The sequence below is a fragment of the Haliotis asinina genome, chromosome 4, assembly GCF_037392515.1.
Source record: "Haliotis asinina isolate JCU_RB_2024 chromosome 4, JCU_Hal_asi_v2, whole genome shotgun sequence".
NCBI classification, from domain to species: Eukaryota; Metazoa; Mollusca; class Gastropoda; order Lepetellida; family Haliotidae; genus Haliotis; species Haliotis asinina.
Genome location: NC_090283.1, coordinates 4,983,029 through 5,007,340, shown reverse-complemented (window position 1 = coordinate 5,007,340; position 24,312 = coordinate 4,983,029). Strand labels below are relative to the sequence as shown.

Below are 24,312 nucleotides of genomic sequence, written 5' to 3'. Positions count from 1 at the left end.
AAATCACGATTTTCTAACGCATCCCACTTCAAACCGACGTCATAGTTTATGCCACACTGCAGTCAGAGTACGTGGTTTCGTTGGTTGGATATATTATCCACCTTTGTGTTTCATATGTGTACTCGTTTGTGTTTCTATTTCTTGTTTACTGAATAGTCATCAAAGTCATTGTTGTCTCACAGGAACTGCCCGGCCCACTGTTTACTGTACTTTACTGCAGAACTTAACATAACTTTTACCATTTTCATTGAGGGATTTTACGATTACAGTCATTTTATGTATGTACATTATACATAATAACTGCATATCATTTTCAGAAGATGTTAAAAAAATGTTCATAAATAAAACATTTGCTGCTATATTTAATTTGTGTTTTCCTTACCCTATGTTATTACGAAATACTACATGATATTTGTTGTTATGTTTTGCAGCTGAATATTGCTCAGAGGACCAACAATGTTCGACCTGCTCACCTACAACAACATACTGCAGTACAGAGTGCTTTCCTGGGTATTACGGCCTCAAATGCAATTTACCTTGCAGCGAGAATTGCAAACACAGTAAATGTAATCAGACACATAGCACTTATAGTTGCTCTGACGGGTGTGTACCTGGTTTCTATGGTACTCGATGCAACATCCCGTGCACACTTCCGAAGGAAAACTGCACAAAATGTCTTGGAGGATGTGATGGAACGTTCTGCCATCTGACATCGTCTTGTGTTTCTGGATGTCATGACTCATACTATGGGTCCAACTGTAAGAACTGTTCACACAGATGTCGACATTGTAACAGGATAACAGGCAGATGTGATAAGTGTCATGATCCATATCGTGGTCTGAACTGTAAATACTCATGTGAACATTGTTCAACAACTGACTGTGTGCAAACATGCGCACCTGGATTGTATGGACGTACGTGTTCCAAAAGATGCAGCAAAAACTGCCTAGTTTACCGTGCAAACAATACCACAAATAACACTTCCAACGCGTGCATTTCTGAATGTCAAAGATATAGTGGCCAGTGTATCAACGGTTGTGTAGGTGGCTGGTCTGGTCCAAACTGTTCCTCCCAGCTTCAGTGTAGCTCAAACTGTTTGGGTTGTAATGAAACAGGTGCATGTGTTGAAGGGTGCTTACCCGGTTACTTTGGAGAAGACTGCGAACCTTGTTCTAAGACCTGTTACAATCACACATGTCACCCAAAGAGCGGATTTTGTGACAATGGGTGTATGTGGGGACAGTATGGACAATTCTGTAAACACTCCTGTACAGACTGTCCGAGAGGTACATGTGATGCTAGTACTGGGATATGCGCTGAAGGTAAATGTTCACTAAGATGAATTAAGACAGAGTTGGACATATCTACTCTGGCATTAATAACCTGTACTGATGAGAACATTTAGGTTGTTAGGGCCGAAAGCTCTTAAGGAAATATGGTGAGGCGGGGATGTAAATTCAAATAGAGCAAATTTCATGTTTCAGCTCTGTATCACTCGATTCTTGGTCTATAGATCCTATCGGGAGTAGCGTTATATATGTTTTATGAGAACATTTACTTATAGTGAGGCGGGGATGTAAATTCAAAAATAGGAATTTCAGGTTTCAACTCTGTGTCGATTCCTGGTCTATCTATCATATCGGGAGTGGCATTAAGCAATATATATCTGTTTTATGCAAAGTATGTCATTGAGAGTGCAAGCTCAATCGTGGCCACATTGTGTTAATACTGATTTTCAGTGATCAATTCATGTACTCTTCATCGCTCTGTTAACATTTAGTAATAATGGATCTGTTTTATATGGCATCGATGTGGCATACAACATTAATGACCATCATTTATGAAAGCAGTTGAAGGATTCGATTTACCAGGACTGATTTGCGAATTCATTTCTATCTGCTGAACCAATGTGTAACCTAGAATACCCATACCTATATTTTCTTTACAGTTTACAGTTTCCTATGTTATACTCTCGTGATTTCTGTACTTTGATGATGCGCGAAAATTAAACCGCGCGAATTAGTCAATTTTTCTGTTTCCGCGAAAATTAAGCCGTGCGAAAATAAATGATTTTACAGTATCCTGTTTTACATTGTATATCTACGCATTCCTCTTAGGATCCAATTGAACACGTGCATTTGACTTTTCATTTCTGTCCACCAAAGGACCCAAATAAGTGGATGGATTCTAGTGTTATATTTTATACTTGATATTTGTTTTGTTTCAATCCTCTTTTTTCAGATCAGATAGGTGGTGCTACTATTGGAACGTCAACTGCGTTGGTGGTTTTGGTCTTTGGAATCATTGTAACAGTTGCGTATTTTCACTGGAAAAGAGTCGTAGCTAACAGGTTTGTATATCATGTATATCCAGTCTATTTCCCGGGCAAACGACAAGCACAATATCACCTTACATGGAATTGTTCTAGATTATGTGTAACATATATCGTTTTTATCATAGGAAATCGAGGTATGGTGCCTGAAGAATGCAATACTGGGTTAGTAAATCCGGCTCTAAAATAACTTTTGGATATGAATTAAAGCATAACCTGTTGTCTCGAATCCCATATCCGGAATGTATTGTTGAATCAAGTATAGTTGGATTTACACCAATGCTTCAACAAATTATGTACGTACTATGCCAGCGCCATGAGCATGCACTAGTGCATGGATATGTGCGTTATATAAATATCCTCAGATGATGAGGACGACGACGATAATGATGATGATGAGGATGATCTTTGAATACGATTTGCCACAATAGTTATTAAGCAGTGGATGAGTAACAGCGCTATGTATTAGGGCGTTTATGCCTCATTGCACTGTACACTGAGTCCGGATATCTCGAATTTACAACGAAATAACACCGAGTTCCCAAAGTTCTAGATAGCTGAGCCCTAACATTATTGTAGTGCAAACTGACGCTTATGTGAAGTATGAGACGTACTTAATTCAAAGGCACATTTCAGGTTTGTTTAAAATTCTAACGATTACCTGGATTAGAGAAGAAACCTTTTATTATTTATTGTTATTTTTGCGCATATGTTTGAAAGGTTGTGATTAAATACTATTTGGAATGTGTTAGTGTGTGTTGTTGGGCTGAGATTGTCCCATTCACATGTTTCAGAGAGGAAGGGCACCAGGTGGCAGCAATGCGTCCAAGGTGTTATACAAGCAGACGGGGCGACTCATCTTCGAGGTTCCGACAGTCGGAACACATCTACAGTGAAGTCAAGGAAGACGAGATGGGACCAGCCATAGTTTTCCTCTAAAGTTATTGACATATCCAACATCACACACAGTGTGATATGTGAGTCAAATACTCGGACTTGTAATCAACACTTGTTTTCAGCTTTCAGACATTGGACTGTGCTACAAGGAACTTTAAGACATAGTGTTTTTAATAATTTCACTATCTTGTTTTGGGTTTTTTGTTGTTGTTTTTTTCTTTTGTACATTTTGCAAGATTGTTTAATCTTCTTCCTCATTGTGTTTGAATATGTCCATTATACTGTAATAAATGGAAAGAGACAAGTGTGAGGAAGTTCCACTTTTCAAACCTGTGTACACTATTCAGTTGATGAGGTCTTCTACCACTACTGTACACCATGCGTTCTCTGGAATCATTATCCTTCCTGAGAAATAGCTGCATGCTTGGCGTGCTCAAAGTATCACGAAATGTAATGCTTCAGTGCTGAAACCTTTTGAGGAACCTTACTGACCATAGGCGGATTGAGGAATTTTACAAATGGGTAGTGGTAGGGATCCGAACCCCATGAAACACATCCCCATAACCCACCATCCTGTCGCCGCCAAAGCAACTCACAGTTTGCTTCAAACGGGGTTGCGAAACCATGTTGTGGTTACAATTACACGTTGTAAGTAATATGTGTTAAAAACTCTAAATTTGAGTGCAAGCATCCACAGGTACAAACACCTCAAAATCCACACAAACTCGCATCCTTCCACATGTTCAGCCATCGAACCATTCTTTTCCATAATCTTCATACCAGCACAACTTCACATTCACTTCACATCCACCTATCCCAGCACAAATACACGTACATCCAACCACACACAAACACAGTCCACGAATTTACATCCATCCACACACAAACACAATCCACGAGTCCACATCCATCCACACACAAACATAATCCATGAGTCCACATCCATCCACACACAAACACAATCCATAAGTGAACATTCATCCACACACAAACATAATCCACGAGTCCACATCCATCCACACAAACATAACCCACGAGTATACATCCATCCACACACAAAAAGAATCCACAAGTCCACATCCATCCACACAAACACAGTCCACGAGTGTACATCCATCCACACACAAACACAATCCTTGAGTCCACATCCATCCACACAAACACAGTCCACGAGTCCACATCCATCCACACACAAACACAATCCACAAGTCCACATCCATCCACACAAACACAGTCCACGAGTGTACATCCATCCACACACAAACACAATCCTTGAGTCCATGTCCATCCACACAAACACAGTCCACGAGTCCACATCCATCCACACACAAACGCAATCCACAAGTCCACATCCATCCACACACAAACACAATTCACGAGTCCACATCCATCCACACACAAACACAATTCACGAGCCCACATCCATCCACACATACAAACACAATTCACGAGTCCACCCGCACGCCTATGCATAAAAACAATCCACGAGTGCACAACCATCCACTTGTCAATACAGTCCACAAGTACATACCCATACACACGTCTATATACAAATACAATCCTCAGTCCACATCCATCCACAAGCTTATACCCCAATGCAATCCTCAGTGCACATCCATTCGCAGGTCTATACGACAATATAATCCACGAGCACACAGCCATCCACGCGCCTGTACACCAATACAATCCACAGTCAACATCCAGTCACACGCCTATACGCCAATACAGTTCACGAGTCCACATCCATCCACACGCGCAAATATAGTCATCCAGACTCTTATGCTGACACTTATAAACCTGTAGGTGGTAAACATATTCATGTACGAAAGGCGCCATTTCTCATCAACATAAAAATAATGGAGACAGTTACACAAGTGCGTTGTACTAACCTATATTTGTCGGTATGAATCCATTGACAAACAAGAAAATACAATAACACCGACAATATTCCGACAGAATATGCACACATTGTATTGACGTCTTATCTGCGAGTATTGAAGTGTTTAAGTGCAAAACGTCCCTGAGTCGCAGGGCAGGTTACATTCAAATTACTAGCACACATTCATTTGTATGGAGTGTGTGCGAATGTAAGCAGGGAGAATGAAAGGAGAAGCACACATCGTTTGACGGCCATCAACTCGGAACGTTATTTGGCGTGAAAGGCTAATAATCTGAAACAACGTTGACATATTGGTAAGCAAACATATAGTGCTTTTTCACCCTTATCAGGCAGTTGTAATACCGTAAATATTTTGACTTTCCTCGCGTAAATGTTTAGGCTTATTTAACTGCAAACACATTCCAGGCCAGCCGCCATGCATTTATAAATTGTAATACCATACGTTTGTCTTGAAGCTGACTGACTGAGTTTACGCCGCTTTTAGCAATATTCCAGCAATATCACGGCGTGGTTGTGTTGAAGCTGATGTCAGAAGGTAATATTATATTTTGTGAGAAACAGTTCCCATCTGTAACGTAACATCCCTAGTGTCACCACTAGTCCATGGTAAATCATGAATATAGGTTTTTGATTGTGTCTGGGTTACACGATGAACGGCGGGCGTACACATATTACAGTATATCTTTTGTCAGTAGTACTGAACTGTATCAATGCGTGTATTTCATTGTGAAGGGTATACATGTCACACAAGAAGGCGTTTCTGTTTCTAGCAACTGAATTTTGACTTGGCGGTCGTTAAGTATAGCACATAGCACAAAATATATTAACTGTATCAATGCGTGTATTTCATTGTGAAGGGTATACATGTCACACAAGAAGTCGTTTCTGTTTCTAGCAACTGAATTTTGACTTGGCGGTCGTTAAGTATAGCACATAGTTATCAGTATGGTACAGAAATGCATTAGAATCCATTTCATTCGGATATACATAGTTCATTTTAAAGTCAAGTTTAGTTCATTACGCATGCAAAGAAGCGAACGCACACACATTTAACTGTTAAATGTCTTTTCTTCAACAATTCGGAATGAAAATATATTCCTGAAGTTTGCACATCATATGTCAACTGCTTGATTAAGCTAACCAGGAGTTCTGAAGCTGAAAGGCCTGTAGTCAGGCGTCCCGAGGTAGCAGCATGTGAGTCAGAAAGTTAAATGGAACTTACCGAAATGATACTGACGAAACAATTGATGAACTGAGAGACGAACGTTTAAAAAGACAATACATATTCAGAAGGCATTCATTTCACCATATTACAAATAACGAACACAGTTTATATATTTACAGATGATCAGGAAAGGAAACGTTCCCTACTGCAACATGTGGGTGACTGGCATAATTGTGTTTGTATGCAGTAAGTAATCCTGTCACAGATGTGGCTGTATGCAGTATGACTGTACATGACAAACGATTTATCAGAAAATTCAATGACAGACGTGAAATTATTGTTTCATGCAATATCTGCTGAAAGACATAAACGAGTAGGCAAGTCTTACAAACTTATATTGTGGCCTCTGAAGAACGCTTCTAAGCTTGATAGCCAAGGGGTACCATGATACATTCCTAAAGAGATTCTTTAACAATAAAACATTAGAATGTATCCTACTTCAAATCACATGCTCAATCAAGGACAATCAGTATTTTCGTAACAGAACAGTACATACATCTTTACAATGACAGAACAAAATTTTTAAAAAATTTAAAAATGCAAAAAACATTTTCATATATTTCAGGCTTCACAGTAAATGGTAACGAGGAATGTACTTCAGGGACATATGGGGCTGATTGCAGTAAAAACTGTTCGCAAAACTGCTATATTACTTCACATACCGTATTGCCTTGCAACAAAGAAGACGGGGCCTGTTATGACGGGTGCAAACTAGGTTTCTATGGAGATCGGTGTGATCAACGGTGCAGCAAGAGCTGCAAAAGACACGCCTGTTACCTGATCAACGGGCACTGCAGTGAAGGTTGTATAGACAATCGCATTGGAGACTTCTGTGAGACCCGCCAAGGTGAAAGGATGATTAGTCAATTGATAGACTACAGCTTTGTACATGTTTAAATGATAGCAAAAGTGAAAAGTTCAGGTTTACAAGCCTTTTGGTTTATTGCATTCACATTTTTATGAATTATGCTATGACTCTAAATGCTATACTTAAGTGTGCAGTAATGTGATTATAAATGAATTAATTTTCGATAACTCGAATACAATACTTATTAGATAAATAAAATGCGTGGATAAGGTTAATGGTTGACTGCCATGGTGTCTTCTCTTCATTATAAAGCCTTTAGTGCGTTTTGCTAAAGGAGTGTGCAAGACATCATTCATAATCATAATCATAAACATCCTATAATTTCACACTGAAATCTGTTTTTCTTTTGTGTTGACAGATCCATCTCCAGGCCTGACAGGTAACAAATATACAATCCTCCGGCTATCATGTATATACCCCTATTAAACATAATGTAAACATACATTTTTATATTAGCTGTTGGTTGGTTTTCTGTGAACACACCATTAGGTTCTGTATACTTTGTCTCATTACTGCAGATACAACCACTGATGTTCCTACAACAACAGCCACAACTCGAATACCGCCACGCAGAACCAGCTCACCGACTGGCACTGTCGCTGTCATCGTTCCAGTTGTTGTGGTACTTGTCTTGGTGGTAACCGTCTGCATCATCTTAACAAGGTAGGTTGTTCTTTCAAGCAGATGTCTTCTTCAGTTTGAGACATGCTTCGAACAAACATCCCTCTGAGCATCGATTCACCTTCAGATGCAAACAGAGCAGTCAGGTCGTGGCCTTATGGAGACCCATCAAAATGGCAAAACTTGAATTGTATAAGTACCTATTTCAAAATGTGTTAATTGCCCAAAACATACTCGGGGATCATTTAACTTAAATTTAATGACAATTTTTTGTGACATGTTTTGAGTGGAGAAGACCCGTGAAGATTCCGGGGTAGAACAGGCTTTCAGCAACCCATGCTTGCGACTATGCTTGTCGTAAGAGGCGACTAACAGGATCTGATGGTCAGACTCGCTGACTTGGTTGACACATGTCATCGGTTCCCAATTGCGCAGATCGATGCCCATGTTGTTGATCACTGGATTGTCTGGTCCAGACTCGATTATTTACAGACCCCGGCCACATAAGTGGAATATTGCCGAGTGCGGTGTAAAGCTAAACTCACTCACTCACTCACTTTGAGGGGAGAGTTCATGACAAGAATAGGTCATGTTGAGCGTGAGTCTCCAGCACACTCAAACGGGCCTATTCAAGTATTGGGCATAATTTTCTTTGATATCATTGACATGTTAAGGGTCACAACAAAAAGGCGAACACAGTAACAATACCATAAATTGATGTGCTGTTGAACAGTCTAAGCGAATTCACATAACCACTGTTCTCTAGCAATCACATTGTTGCGATTGCCAGTGAGAAGTGACCGGTCCTAGTCACGATATATATCCGTCTTTACGTTTCACATTGAATACCAGGCGTCTTCACACAGCCGAAGGCGTTTTCCTCCACACACTGCATAAACGAGGCAAAGATTTCTCAGAAAGTCTCTTTTAAGTAACGGAGTCTAGGCATACTTGGTGACTTCACCTGGTGTAAGTCTATCGCTGTATCGTCCAACAATACATTACCCTCAAGAAAATCAGCCTCATCTTATATTCACCAAACCGGTGGACAGTAAGCACCAGGAAATATTCAGGGTCTGTAATAGCATGGTCAAGGAAAGCTAATAAATGAATACAAGGATTATAGCTGCAGTGAAAGTTGCTGTCTCAACTGCCAGATAACATATTACAATGTGTTAGATGAGGGTGTTGAGGTTGTTGAATTTCTTTGCTTAGTTAGTTCGAATGCAAGTATCTTTTGTCCAATATTTGAATGCTAAGACGATGGAAAAGAGAAGAGTGCTCTCTCTTGTTGTGAGTATTATTTCCCATTGTTTCTCTTTTTTCTCTGTCAGGTGTAGAAAGAGGAAAAAACACAAAAAGTGTAAGTAGTATATTTCATAATCCTTCAAAAACATTTATGTATGAATGCCCTGATTGACTCAGTAACACGAATCCCTAAAAGGTTATGTGATCTCAAGTACTTGTCTCTCACAGTCTCTCTTATACTGTTACCAGTTTTCATGTTGGCATTTATATCATAAATTTGTTTGCCACATATTAGCAGACTGCTACGGTAGAGATATATAGCATATATATCTGACATAAAGTAGTTATCAGTCACTTAACTTCTTTATGTAAGGAGATATATCCTCTTAATATTACAACTGTATTATGACACACGGAGCTTCTTTTTAACATTTTGCGAATGGGTATTACTAACATGCAAAGTCTACTGGCAGATACATGAATAGCATCGTACTGAACTCATTTCAACACCTTTCGTTTGATATTTTCAGGTGCAAATGATCCTGAAGTTCAGGATGAATTGCTCCAAGGTATGACAAATCGCAATATATTACCGGTTATATTTGGTATTACACTTTCTCTGTAACGCACAGATCTACCACTTTTTGATGTTGAGCCCCATCTGGAATTTCTTGGAAGCCGCGGTGTCTGAGCGGGTTAGACTGCTGACTTTATGTTGTGCTGGCGACTAAATGAGTGTAGGTTCTGTGGCTGATCTCTCGATCTCTCTCTCTCTCTCTCTCTCTCTCTTTCTCTCTCTCTCTCTCTCTCTCTCTAGAAACGTCCACCATAATCATGAATTCCGTGATATCCCTACTATGATAAGATTTGTTATTCCATCTAACTGTATAAACAGTTTTTTCAGATCCGACATTGACGGACAGAGAAGACAACATTTTGCATAAGGCCTGTAGAGGAGGGACCCTTGCTCAAGTCAGACAAATTTTATCTCATAAACTAGTGGACATTAACGGTAGAGGAAAGGGTGGCAGGACACCAGTCATGATAGCAGTTGAGGGTGGACGCCGAGAACTAGTTGACCTCCTTGTGAGACAAGGATGTGACCTGTCACTGACAGATGATGATGGTAATACTGTCCTTCACGTGGCTTCTATCAAAGGACATCTGAAGATAGTGAGGTATGTTCTGTCAAAGAAACTAGTTGACGGAAACATTACAGGTCTTTGTAACAGAACAGCATTGATGGCGGCAGCAAGGTTTGGAAATCGGAAAGTGTTTGACTTACTTGTGAAGAACGGAAGTGATCTTTCAACTGTTGATTCAGATGGAAACAACATCCTTCACATGGCCTGTATTGGAGGACATGTCGAGATGGTGAAATATATCCTCAACAACGACTGTGTTGATATTAACAGCAGGGGGCACAACGAGATGTCTCCAGTGATGCTTGCTGCAAACTGTGGACATAAGAAAGTGTTTGATCTACTTGTCAGACGGGGATGTCTCTTACCACTAGAAGATAGAAATGGTACAGGTATCCTTCATTCTGCCTGTGTAGGAGGTAATGTTGCAATAGTTGGCGACATTCTCAAGAGAAACATTGTTTCTGTTGACAGCAAAGACCATGATGGAAAGACGCCAGCCATACTTGCGCTGGAGTGTGGACATGCAGACGTGTTTAAGCTTCTTGTAACTAACCAGGGTGACATACAACTATTCTGTGAAAATGGAAACAACGTTCTCCATATGAGTTGTGCTCTTGGCCATGCCGACACTGTAAAGTGTATTCTGGCAGAGGGTCTTATTCACATTGACAGCTGTGGACAAAACCAGATGACAGCTGTAATGTTTGCAGCAAAGAATGGACACAAAGACGTATTTGATTTTCTTGTGAATAACAAAAGTGACATGAAAAGGATAGACGAAAACGGAAACACAGTCCTTCACATGGCCTGTATCGGAGGAAACAAAGCTATTGTTGAAGATGTCTTATCAAAGGAAATTGTTGATATCAATAGTAGAGGACAATCTCAGAGGACACCGGCAATGATGGCAGCAGCATGTGGACACAAGGACGTGTTTGACATACTCGTCAACAGAGGGGCGGACCTGACACTAGTTGACGACCGAGGTTTCGGAGTCCTTCAACTGATCGCCATGGGCGGACACTTACAGATGATGGAACATGTTCAAAACTCTATGCTCTACCGGTGAAGCTGGACATAGTTACAGCCTTCACCTGTTGCTACAACAACATTCAGTAGTTCCAAGGACAAACTTGTTTAGTTGTAAACAGTAGCTACATTTTACATGGATTGAATAGTTTCAACTTGTTCATCAAACTGACAATGGTCTTTTTTTTGTCAATTTCTAACAGATAAAACGTTATGCTTGAAGCTTCATTGAAACTAGTTTGCCAAATGCATATCTTTCGACTTTGCATCGTACAGCAGAAATTCCCCGTCAAATCATCATGTACTACTGTACTCCTTGAGATAATACAGTCACGACCTTCCAGGTCATTTTGTGGCAGATGTATTTGCCGTAACATACTGCTGCACATATATTGCATTGTTTGTTGTTTCTGTTTAGCATCTGCAGCGGGCAGTGATGTATTAGTTAGACTAGGAGTCAAAGGCAATCTTGAAGATTCTAGATCAGCATCGATCTATCCGTCATGTGCGACTTTTCAAGTTCTAAGAATGGCTTTGATTTTGTGCTGCCACTCCACTGGGTCATGTGACATGAACAATAACGCGTTTTACTTTGTAAACCTTTACTCCATTTGTAAATACGAAGTAAAAATTATGTTGTAATACTATGTTTGTATTGTGTTTCTACATCACATTCTCCGGTTCAGACTTCAGCAGATACTTCTTGTATCATTTCTTTAGAGTGAGTGAGTGAAAATATGTTTCACTCCGTTTGTAGCACGATGACAGGAACAACAGGCAATTGAAGCCACAAATGGAGTGAGTGAGCGAGTCTAGTTTTACGACGCACAATATTCTAGCTATACTGCGGCGATCTGTAGATAATTGCGTCTGAACCATACAATCCAGTGATCAACAGCACAAGCATCGTCAGCGAGTCTGACCAGCCGATCCCGTTAGTCGCCTCTTACGAGATGCATAGTCGCCTTTTGTGGCAAGCATGGTTTGCTGAAGACCTATGCTACACTGCATCTTTAGGCGTCAGCTACACACGGACTTCACAACCAGTAACCACTTAGTGTCGGTCTTCCTAAATGATCCATTTCACTTCCCTAAATATATGTATATATATATATGATCCGTTACACTAGCTGACAACTCTACAGCTATCCGCCTATAAGTCTCAAGAACTAAATAATTATTCAAAGCCTCTACACTTATGCGGTGACATTAGAAATGGAGGTTATGAAGACAGCGCGTTGTAAGTTAGCGCATTGGTCGTTCAGGGACACTTTTGTTATTCAAATATCCAGCATTGATAAGTCGAAGTACATTTTCATTCGCTAGCCTAAACACATTTGTCAGTGATGTCGTGGCAAAGACTGCCAAACAACACTGACAACCAGTAGGACTGCTTTGCTGGATTGCACGGACTATGTGTTGTCGAGCTGGCAGGTGACGGTAGCGTTGCATGTATATCTAACGGTAAGCTGTTCATATTTCTGTAATTATGTTATTACATGTTCCAGTTATGTATTACATAATAATAATTTTGCAACAGTTCGTTAAGTCTTTTTCGGTTTCTTATATTTTCCAAAATCAGACCTGTCCTTGTGTAGTAAGCAGTATAAATAGCTAAAAAAAATTGAATACACACATCAAGGGAACACATGTACAGGGACCCCTGTAAAAAGCTAAAAGTGACTTAAAGGTAATTGAATAGTTGTGCTAGCATGAACCTTTCGGTAAATCCTCATAACTGGAATAAAATACACGAAATATAAAATACGTCTTCCGTTTTGCAATTACAGACTGGCCATGATCACTAAAAATAAATGACAGAATTCTCTCTTATTTTTGTTCTGCCTCCGTGTTAAAAATTTTGCTTTAAAGACTAACATAAGTGCGCCTACAATTTCCCTCACATAGTTTTACCAAATCTAGTAACATTGGACGCATATAGGGGATAGGTATTAAAGGGGCTGTGTGGCGACCATAGTCATCTAAGACACCTTTTTGCTTATGGTAATAAGCCGTACCACTTAAGCCTTTATCTTTATGCGCAATGGAGAGTTTATAAGGTAAGGAAGACAACGCGATTCTCTAAATACTGTTCCATTTTGGGTTTAGTTGTCCGACATACAGGAACTTTACACAAGTTAGCAAATGGATTCTTTTTTTCAGTTTATCATCATCTCCTGAGTGATGTCTGCCACAGATAGATCCACCCACATAATATTTAATGGTAACCTTTATACTCTTACTTTGAAGATTACAGTCTCTTTGACATCAGTCAAATAAAAAAAATCTTAACTGTCTCCGTGACACGTCATTTAGGCTAGTGTAGAATTTTTTTAGTCTAATTATCTCCTACGTAGGCCTTAGTATCTCCTACGTAGGCCTTAGTACCTCCTACGTAGGACTTAGTATCTCCTGCGTAGCACTTAGTATCTCCTATGTAGGCCTTAGTATCTCCTACGTAGGACTTAGCATCTCCTACGTAGGACTTAGTATCTTCTATGTAAGCCTTAGTATCTCCTACGTAGGACTTAGTATCTCCTATGTAGGCCTTAGTATCTCCTATGTAGGCCTTAGTATCTCCTACTTAGGACTTAGTATCTCCTACGTAGGACTTACTATCCCCTACGTAGGACTTAGTATCTTAGTATCTCCTATGTAGGCCTTAGTATCTCCTATGTAGGCCTTAGTATCTCCTACTTAGGACTTAGTATCTCCTACGTAGGACTTACTATCCCCTACGTAGGACGTAGTATCTTCTATGTAAGCCTTAGTATCTCCTACGTAGGACTTAGTATCTCCTATGTAGGGCTTAGTATCTCCTACGTAGGCCTAGATATTAAGTAGGACTTAGCATTTCCTACGGAGGACTTACTATCAACTACGTAGGACTTAGTATCTCCTACGTCGGACTTAGTATCTCCTACGTAGGCCTTAGTATCTCCTACGTAGGCCTTAGTATCTCCTACGTAGGCCTTAGCATCTGCTATGTAGGACTTACTATCCCCTACGTAGGACTTAGTATCTTCTATGTAAGCCTTAGTATCTCCTACGTAGGACTTAGTATCTCCTATGTAGGCCTTAGTATCTCCTACGCAGGCTTAGATATTAAGGAGGACTTAGTATCTCCTACTGAGGACTTACTATCCACTACGTAGGACTTGTTATCTTCTATGTAAGCCTTAGTATCTCCTACGTAGGACTTAGTATCTCCTATGTAGGCCTTAGTATCTCCTACGTAGGACTTAGTATCTCCTACGTAGGACTTACTATCCCCTACGTAGGACTTAGTATCTCCTACGTAGGCCTTAGTATCTCCTACGTAGGACTTAGTATCTCCTACGTAGGACTTACTATCCCCTACGTAGGACTTAATATCTTCTATGTAAGCCTTAGTATCTCCTACGTAGGACTTAGTATCTCCTGTGTAGGCCTTAGTATCTCCTACGTAGGCCTTAGTATCTCCTATGGAGGACTTACTATCCCCTACGTAGGACTTAGATTCAACTGCGTAGGACTTAATATCTCCTACGTAGGACTTAGTATCTCCTACGTAGGCCTTAGTATCGCCTACGTAGGCCTTAGTATCTCCTACGTAGGACTCACTGTCTCCTACGTAGGTCTTAATATCTCCTACGTAGGACTTACTATCACCTACGGACTTAGTATCTCCTACGTAGGACTTAGTATCTCCTACGCAGGACTTAACATCTCCTACGTAGGCCTTACTATCACCTACGTAGGACTTAGCGTCTCCTACGTAGGACTTAGCATCACCTACGTAGGACTTACTATCCCCTACGAAGGACTTAGTATCTTCTATGTAAGCCTTAGTATCTCCTACGTAGGACTTAGTATCTCCTATGTAGGCTTTAGTATCTCCTACGTAGGCCTTAGTATCTCCGACGGAGGACTTACTATCCCCTACGTAGGACTTAGTATCACCGTAGGACTTAATATCTCCTACGTACGCCTTAGTATCTCCTACGTAGGACTTAATCTCCTACGTTGGACTTAGTATCTACTACGCAGGACTTAATATCTCTTATGTAGGCTTTAGTATCTCCTACGTAGGACTTAATATCCCCTACGTAGGCCTTAGTATCTCCTACGTAGGAGATATTAAGTAGGACTTATTATCTCCTACGGATGACTTAGCATCTCCTACGTAGGACCTACAATCACCTACGTAGGTCTTAGTATCTCCTACGTAGGCATTAGTATCTCCTACGTAGGCCTTAGTGTCGCCTACGTAGGCCTTAGTATATCCTACGTAGGACTTATTATCTCCTACGTAGGACTTATTATCACCTACGTAGGACTTAGCATGTCCTACGTAGGCCTTAGTATCGCCAACGTAGGCCTTAGTATATCCTACGTAGGACTCACTATCTCCTACGTAGGTCTTAATATCTCCTACGTAGGACTTACTATCACCTACGGACTTAGTATCTCCTACGTAGGACTTAGTACCTCCTACGCAGGACTAAACATCTCCTACGTAGGCCTTACTATCACCTACGGACTTAGCATCTCCTACGTAGGACTTAGTATCACCGTAGGACTTAATATCTCCTACGTACGCCTTAGTATCTCCTACGTAGGACTTAATCTCCTACGTAGGACTTAGTATCTACTACGCAGGACTTAATATCTCTTATGTAGGCTTTAGTATCTCCTACGTAGGACTTACTATCCCCTACGTAGGACTTAGTATCTTCTATGTAAGCCTTAGTATCTCCTACGTAGGACTTAATATCCCCTACGTAGGCCTTAGTATCTCCTACGTATGACTTAACCTCCTACGTAGGACTTAGTATCTACTATGCAGGACTTAATATCTCTTATGTAGGCTTTAGTATCTCCTACATAGGACTTACTATCCCCTACGTAGGACTTAGTATCTTCTATGTAAGCCTTAGTATCTCCTACGTAGGACTTAGTATCTCCTATGTAGGACTTAGCATCTCCTACGTAGGCCTTACTATCCCCTACGAAGGACTTAGTATCTTCTATGTAAGCCTTAGTATCTCCTACGTAGGACTTAGTATCTCCTATGTAGGCTTTAGTATCCCCTACGTAGGACTTAGTATCACCGTAGGACTTAATATCTCCTACGTACGCCTTAGTATCTCCTACGTAGGACTTAATCTCCTACGTATGACTTAGTATCTACTACGCAGGACTTAATATCTCTTATGTAGGCTTTAGTATCTCCTACGTAGGACTTAATATCCCCTACGTAGGCCTTAGTATCTCCTACGTAGGAGATATTAAGTAGGACTTATTATCTCCTACGGAGGACTTAGCATCTCCTACGTAGGACCTACAATCACCTACGTAGGTCTTAGTATCTCCTACGTAGACATTAGTATCTCCTACGTAGGCCTTAGTGTCGCCTACGTAGGCCTTAGTATATCCTACGTAGGACTTATTATCTCCTACGTAGGACTTAGTATCACCTACGTAGGACTTAGTATGTCCTACGTAGGCCTTAGTATCGCCAACGTAGGCCTTAGTATCTCCTACGTAGGACTCACTATCTCCTACGTAGGTCTTAATATCTCCTACGTAGGACTTACTATCACCTACGGACTTAGTATCTCCTACGTAGGACTTAGTACCTCCTACGCAGGACTTAACATCTCCTACGTAGGCCTTACTATCACCTACGGACTTAGCATCTCCTACGTAGGACTTAGTATCACCGTAGGACTTAATATCTCCTACGTACGCCTTAGTATCTCCTACGTAGGACTTAATCTCCTACGTAGGACTTAGTATCTACTACGCAGGACTTAATATCTCTTATGTAGGCTTTAGTATCTCCTACGTCGGACTTACTATCCCCTACGTAGGACTTAGTATCTTCTATGTAAGCCTTAGTATCTCCTACGTAGGACTTAGTATCTCTTATGTAGGCCTTAGTATCTCCTACGTAGGCCTTAGTATCTCCTACTGAGGACTTACTATCCCCTACGTAGGACTTAGTATCACCTGCGTAGGACTTAGTATCTCCTATGTACGCCTTAGTATCTCCTACGTAGGACTTACTATCCCCTACGTAGGCCTTTGTATCTCCTACGTAGGAGATATTAAGTAGGACTTAGTATCTCCTACGGAGGACTTAGCATCTCCTACGTAGGACCTACAATCTCCTACGTAGGACTTAGTATCACCTACGTAGGACTCACTATCTCCTACGTAGGTCTTAATATCTCCTACGTAGGACTTACTATCACCTACGGACTTAGTATCTCCTACGTAGGACTTAGTATCTCCTACGCAGGACTTAACATCTCCTACGTAGGCCTTACTATCACCTACGTAGGACTTAGCATCTCTTACGTAGGACTTAGTATCACCTACGTAGGACTTAGTATCTCCTACGTAGGACTTACTATCCCCTACGTAGGACTTAGTATCTTCTATGTAAGCCTTAGTTTCTCCTACGTAGGACTTAGTATCTCCTACGTAGGACTTACTATCCCCTACGTAGGTCTTACTATCACGTACGTATGACTTAGTATCTCCTACGTAAGACTTAGTATTTCCTACGCAGGACTTAGTATCTCCTACGTAGGACTTACTATCCCCTACGTAGGACTTAGTATCTCCTACGTAGGACGTAATATCTCCTACGTAGACCTTAGTATCTCCTACGTAGGACTTAGTATCTCCTATGTAGGCCTTAATATCTCCTACGTACGCCTTAGTATCACCTACGTAGGACTTAATCTCCTACGTAGGACTTAGTATCTACTACGCAGGACTTAATATCTCTTATGTAGGCTTTAGTATCTCCTACGTAGGACTTAGAATCTTCTATGTAAGCCTTAGTATCTCCTACGTAGGACTTAGTGTCTCCTATGTAGGCCTTAGTATCTCCTACGTAGGCCTTAGTATCTCCTACGTAGGACTTACTATCCCCTACGTAGGACTTAGTATCTCCCACGTAGGACTTAATATCTCCTACGTAGGCCTTAGTATCTCCTACTGAGGACTTACTATCCCCTACGTAGGACTTAGTATCACCTGCGTAGGACTTAGTATCTCCTATGTACGCCTTAGTATCTCCTACGTAGGACTTACTATCCCCTACGTAGGCCTTTGTATCTCCTACGTAGGAGATATTAAGTAGGACTTAGTATCTCCTACGGAGGACTTAGCATCTCCTACGTAGGACCTACAATCTCCTACGTAGGACTTAGTATCACCTACGTAGGACTCACTATCTCCTACGTAGGTCTTAATATCTCCTACGTAGGACTTACTATCACCTACGGACTTAGTATCTCCTACGTAGGACTTAGTATCTCCTACGCAGGACTTAACATCTCCTACGTAGGCCTTACTATCACCTACGTAGGACTTAGCATCTCTTACGTAGGACTTAGTATCACCTACGTAGGACTTAGTATCTCCTACGTAGGACTTACTATCCCCTACGTAGGACTTAGTATCTTCTATGTAAGCCTTAGTTTCTCCTACGTAGGACTTAGTATCTCCTACGTAGGACTTACTATCCCCTACGTAGGTCTTACTATCACGTACGTATGACTTAGTATCTCCTACGTAAGACTTAGTATTTCCTACGCAGGACTTAGTATCTCCTACGTAGGACTTACTATCCCCTACGTAGGACTTAGTATCTCCTACGTAGGACGTAATATCTCCTACGTAGACCTTAGTATCTCCTACGTAGGACTTAGTATCTCCTATGTAGGCCTTAATATCTCCTACGTACGCCTTAGTATCACCTACGTAGGACTTAATCTCCTACGTAGGACTTAGTATCTACTACGCAGGACTTAATATCTCTTATGTAGGCTTTAGTATCTCCTACGTAGGACTTAGAATCTTCTATGTAAGCCTTAGTATCTCCTACGTAGGACTTAGTGTCTCCTATGTAGGCCTTAGTATCTCCTACGTAGGCCTTAGTATCTCCTACGTAGGACTTACTATCCCCTACGTAGGACTTAGTATCTCCCACGTAGGACTTAATATCTCCTACGTAGGACTTAGTATCTCCTACGTAGGACTTAATATCTCCTTCGTAGGTCTTACTATCACGTACGTATGACTTAGTATCTCCTACGTAAGCCTTAGTATCTCCTACGTAGGACTTAGTATCTCCTACGTAGGACTTACTATCCCCTACGTAGGACTTAGTATCTCCTACGTAGGACGTAATATCTCCTACGTAGACCTTAGTATCTCCTACGTAGGACTTAATATCCCCTACGTAAGGCTTTGTATCTCCTACGTAGGCCTTAGTATCACCTACGTAGGACTTAGTATCTCCTACGTAGGACTTAGTATCTCCTACGCAGGATTTAGTATCTCCTACGTAGGACTTACTATCACCTACGTAGGACTTAGTATCTCCTACGTAGGTCTTAGTATCTCCTATGTAGGACTTAGTATCTCCTACGTAGGACTTAGTATCTCCTACGTAGGACTTAATATCTCCTACGTAGGACTTAGTATCTCCTACGTAGGACTTAATATCCCCTATGTAGGACTTAGTATCTCCTACGTAGGACTTACTATTACCTACGTAGGACTTAGCATCTCCTACGCAGGACTTAGTATCTCCTGTTAGAGATGCTCGATATATTTTGACATACATTAAAATGAAATGGTCAACTTAGTTCCCCCAGGCACGGAAACCATTTCCTTTTTGACTGATCCGTCACTGTTTTAGAGTTTACAGCCATGTGTTTCATTTATGTTTAGAGTCTACAGTTATGTGTTATATTTACCACTGGAATCTACTATTATGTGTTTCATTTACTCTGAAGATAAGAGTCTACTGTTTCCTTCACCATTAGACTCTTGTGTTCAACTATACAACACATCAAAAGTTTGGACTCACTAGTGTTAATGTAGTGGTATACTTCAGTCAACTGTTATAAACTACATTTTGCAAAATATTCCATACTGTTTAAAGGTACTGTTCATACATGAAATGATGTATAACAAAACAAATGCGTAACGTTGACACGATTATTGCCATGCGTTCAACAAATGATTAAACTCGGTAAGAAATGGCAAATTCTTATCAAAACTCGGCACCAAAACGCAGCAGTTCACATGCACGATATTTGCACATGCTTTTCAGCAATTTGATGAATCATCCTCGTGCATTTAATCTGCGTAACGTTTGCAGTTGTTTCCCCACGTTTTTGGAGAAATTCATCTTCCTTGTAACTATGTATACATATATAACATATAGTGGATGTTTTAAGTGAGTCTAGACTTTTGATGGGTAGTATACTTGTTGCATATTACTTTCATGTGTTGCACCGACTGTGCACTTTACTGCCTCGCGTTCAGTTTGCCCTGTTGTTACGCGTTGCAGTTACATTTTTCTATTATGCGCTGGATATTTCAGAGTTAGTTGCACATTAATCATAATCTGCGTGGACAGATGCGTCTATCAGTGGCAACCTATGCGTACTTATATCCTTATACCTATACAAACAACTATAATGACATTCTTTTGCCTTCTTTTAATTCCGTATTGCTTTACGCCGCATTCAACACTTTTCCACTCGAGACAAGTCAACTTGTAACGATTCCGAAAATAAAACCGGAAACGAGCGTTATATCTGATCCAACCTAGCCTCATATGAAGACAAGAACAACTTTAGGAGGACGTGTCATAACGAGAATTTCATATCAGAAACTGATCCCTCCTCCTCTGTGTGTGTGCGTGCGTGAGTGTGTGTGTGTGTGTGTGTGTACCCATTACTGCAATTAGATCAAGGTTCACGTCTCCCAAACGTAAAACACACACATACACATACACACACACAAACACCCGCCCACCCACCCACCCACACACACACACCACAATAACACTGTGTAGTAACACTGCGTTTGAGTCATAAGTATGCATTGAAGTGCATTTCTACTATTTAACGTCCTGCATAACCATACATTTCTCAATAACCACACTTCATATAATCCGAACCTTAAAATGGATATATACTCTTCAAAATAAGTACGGGAACCTGAACTTTCAGTTTGGATAGGAAGTGTAAACGTTAACAAACGTTTCAAGGACAGACATCTTATGAACGCACCACCATTTCCCACTATTATAGCCCTATAGCCCGCAGTAGCCCCATACATGCGCATGGGGTCCCATTCTTGATTTTGACGTTTTTTTAAGAAGGTCGAGAAATCAATTAGAACATTAATTTTGACACTCATCTTGCATCACACATTTGTTAGTGTTTGTTTCTAGTGTTTGGTTTTTTTTAATGAGAATCGTATGCATGCAATTTGCATGCCACCCACCAATCATCTTTCAAAATACATTCCAAATAACTATGGTTGTTAGGAAATCCAAATAGTGATGCACTCTGAAAACATTCAGCAATATCAAATCAACATTGATTGGCTTCGATGAATCTCCTAAATATGTTTGATTGTAAATTCAAAAATGAAGATCCCCTGCTTTTTTGGAAGAGTATAGTAAGTACTACGTCCTACGTAGGAGATAGTGACACCCCCCAAAAAAATTTCACCATGACCCTAATACGCTTCCGTACAATCATAAGGAAACAAACAATGGATGCAATGTGAAACAACTTTTCGGGTCAGGAATCGTCTCATAGGTCGATCTAATATCAACATAAGAATATATTACATTGACGTGCTTACTGCATATTGTTTATATTATTACAGTGCATTGTGACAAAGATGGCGTCTTCACGGTTGATTTCAACGAGAACGAAGAACAAGCTGAGGTGTACTCTACAGAGTGGACATGCATTCCTTCATCGGGGACATGTGGAATTGTATATTCAGGAAATGTACACAAATACTACTGCGATATGGTACATCATTTTCACAATCCTCCAGCGGTGAAGTTGGCGAGTTTACGTAACCCTGAACAGAAGGTCAAACTTGTGTTCCGACATGACACAAGGAAAAACGCCCTAGGAATGATGTGTAAAATGATTGATGTGAAAGAGACTGTTGTAGCGTTTCTGCGAAATATGAAAATACCAGCCGGTGATATCAGTGTGAGTGTTCAGCTACAGAGACTGAATGAACCAGCAGAGGAGCAGAACGGAGGTAAAACATTAACATATATGTCCTGACATAAATAGTGTAGATAGTACAAAAACGATACATAACTCATGTTTAATGTAAGTGTCACAGTTACTTAGCCGGGAAAACACGTCTTCGACTTGCAGTGGGGTGGGAGTCTGCTTATTCGTAAGACATCACCCTGTTAATATTTCATTTTTGTATATGAATATCACAATATACACTGTATGTTTTTTTATCACAAGGGTATTATCGCAAATTCATTTTCAACAACTGATTAACGGAAAACTGAAACATCTATGAGCGATATGCACATCACATTCAACAGAAATGAATATACCCTCCCAAAAAACGAAACGCATCATGTAGCTGTGAATTAAAACATGATTCATTTTTTAAAAGTTTTGCTCTGTTTATCAGTCCTGTGTTGTTTATGTCTTGAAACATCACAACAAAACGCACCGTTCTTAAAATTATCTGTATTTAACGGCATGATTTTCAACTTCGGCGTATAGAGTCAGTGAATACACAATTCACATGTAATGCACCTGCAAGTTAGAGATCAGATAATCGCGATGAAATGTATAAAAGGCGAATCGCTGCCTGTCGATTAGTCACTATATTTAGAATATTATTGACGAACGCAAAATGTCACGTCTAAGTGAAGTCATTTGTCATATCGCCATTTGTCTCCCTGAAGCTGGCTAGTCTCAACGTGCAGTTGCACGACACATGATTGTTCACCAAAGCACCTTTTCAGGGAGATATATCGTCGTCAGAATTCAATAGCAGATGCCCTTCGTTGTGGGCGACATAGAGCAATCGCGGGAACATGAAGTTAGAAACGGATTCGGTATTCGTGATTGGCGACCATCAATACTCCGCCGCCAAATACACACACACGCACACACTCACGCACACACACACACACACACTCTCTCTCTCACACACACACATACTCTCTCACACACACTCACACTCACACTCACACTCACGCTCACGCTCACGCTCACACTCACACTCACACTCACACTCACACTCACACTCACACTCACACTCACGCTCACTCTCCCTTTACATCCACTGCGTGTAATAAAGTTAGCCGTCCCTGAATAGTGCCTATTGTGAAACAGATCGGGCGTGTGGGCCAGAAGTTCAGAGGAGGGAGTGCCTATTCACCCTGGAGGCACGACCAGATCGTTTGGGCTGGGGTCTTAGGCTGGGGTCTTGGGTTGGGGTGGGGTCTTGTGTTGGGGTCTTGGTTTGGGGACATGGGCTGGGTCTTCGGACGGGATCTTGGGCTCGGGTCTTGGGCAAGGTTCTTGGATTGGGGTCTTAGGTTGGGGTCTGGGGCTGGGGTCTTGGGATGGGGTCCCGGGATAGGGTTTTGGGCTGGGTTGTGAACTAGTTCATAGCATATGTTCTCTGTCTGAAGTTGGCAATAAATAGTTGGCAATAAATAGTTAGCACATGTAAACATAGCTGTGCAGGACACTGCTGGATATTTATCATAGCCTGTTAGAGGTGTCCCTGTTAGTTAGTTGTGATATAATTAAGTTAAAAAGGTCGCTGAATGCAGTTATGGAACAACTTCCGCAACATTGACAGTTTACTCTTAAAATGTACATGCACTAACTGATGCCTCCAGAATTCAAAATGATTTCTGTTTGTCTGTTTAGGTATTTCTTCACTATTACATGAATGCTGGCAATTTATACTGACAATGAGGAAGAAAGAAAACAATAAGATAAGATAAGATAAGATAAGATAAGATAAGATAAGATAAGATAAGATAAGATAAGATAAGATAAGATAAGATAAGATAAGATAATACTTTATTATCCCGAGTGAAATTTTGGTTACATCATAAACAAAACACTGAATTACAACGTACTTTACAAGAACGTTAAAATCATGCACATATAGATAAATACCATACAAAGAGCACTAAGATGTTGCAGTAAGATAGGACTAACATGCTGC

At 40.6% G+C, this 24,312-nt stretch overlaps 2 protein-coding genes across 2 annotated transcripts; one reads left to right on the top strand and one right to left on the bottom strand.

Annotated features, from left to right (window-relative positions):
- The first annotated feature begins 10,132 nt into the window (after positions 1–10,132).
- LOC137282208 (ankyrin repeat domain-containing protein 50-like) lies at positions 10,133–11,305 on the top strand. Its single transcript, XM_067813942.1, has one exon. The coding sequence runs from the start codon at positions 10,133–10,135 to the stop codon at positions 11,303–11,305; it is 1,173 nt and encodes a 390-aa protein (XP_067670043.1).
- A 2,779-nt stretch (positions 11,306–14,084) lies between these two features.
- On the bottom strand, positions 14,085–19,836 carry LOC137282205 (uncharacterized). Its single transcript, XM_067813935.1, has 6 exons — positions 19,823–19,836; positions 19,109–19,328; positions 16,143–16,416; positions 15,452–15,738; positions 14,992–15,265; positions 14,085–14,362 (listed from the first exon to the last, which is right to left on the bottom strand). The coding sequence occupies exons 1-6, from the start codon at positions 19,834–19,836 to the stop codon at positions 14,085–14,087; spliced, it is 1,347 nt and encodes a 448-aa protein (XP_067670036.1).
- Between the last annotated feature and the right edge of the window lie 4,476 nt (positions 19,837–24,312).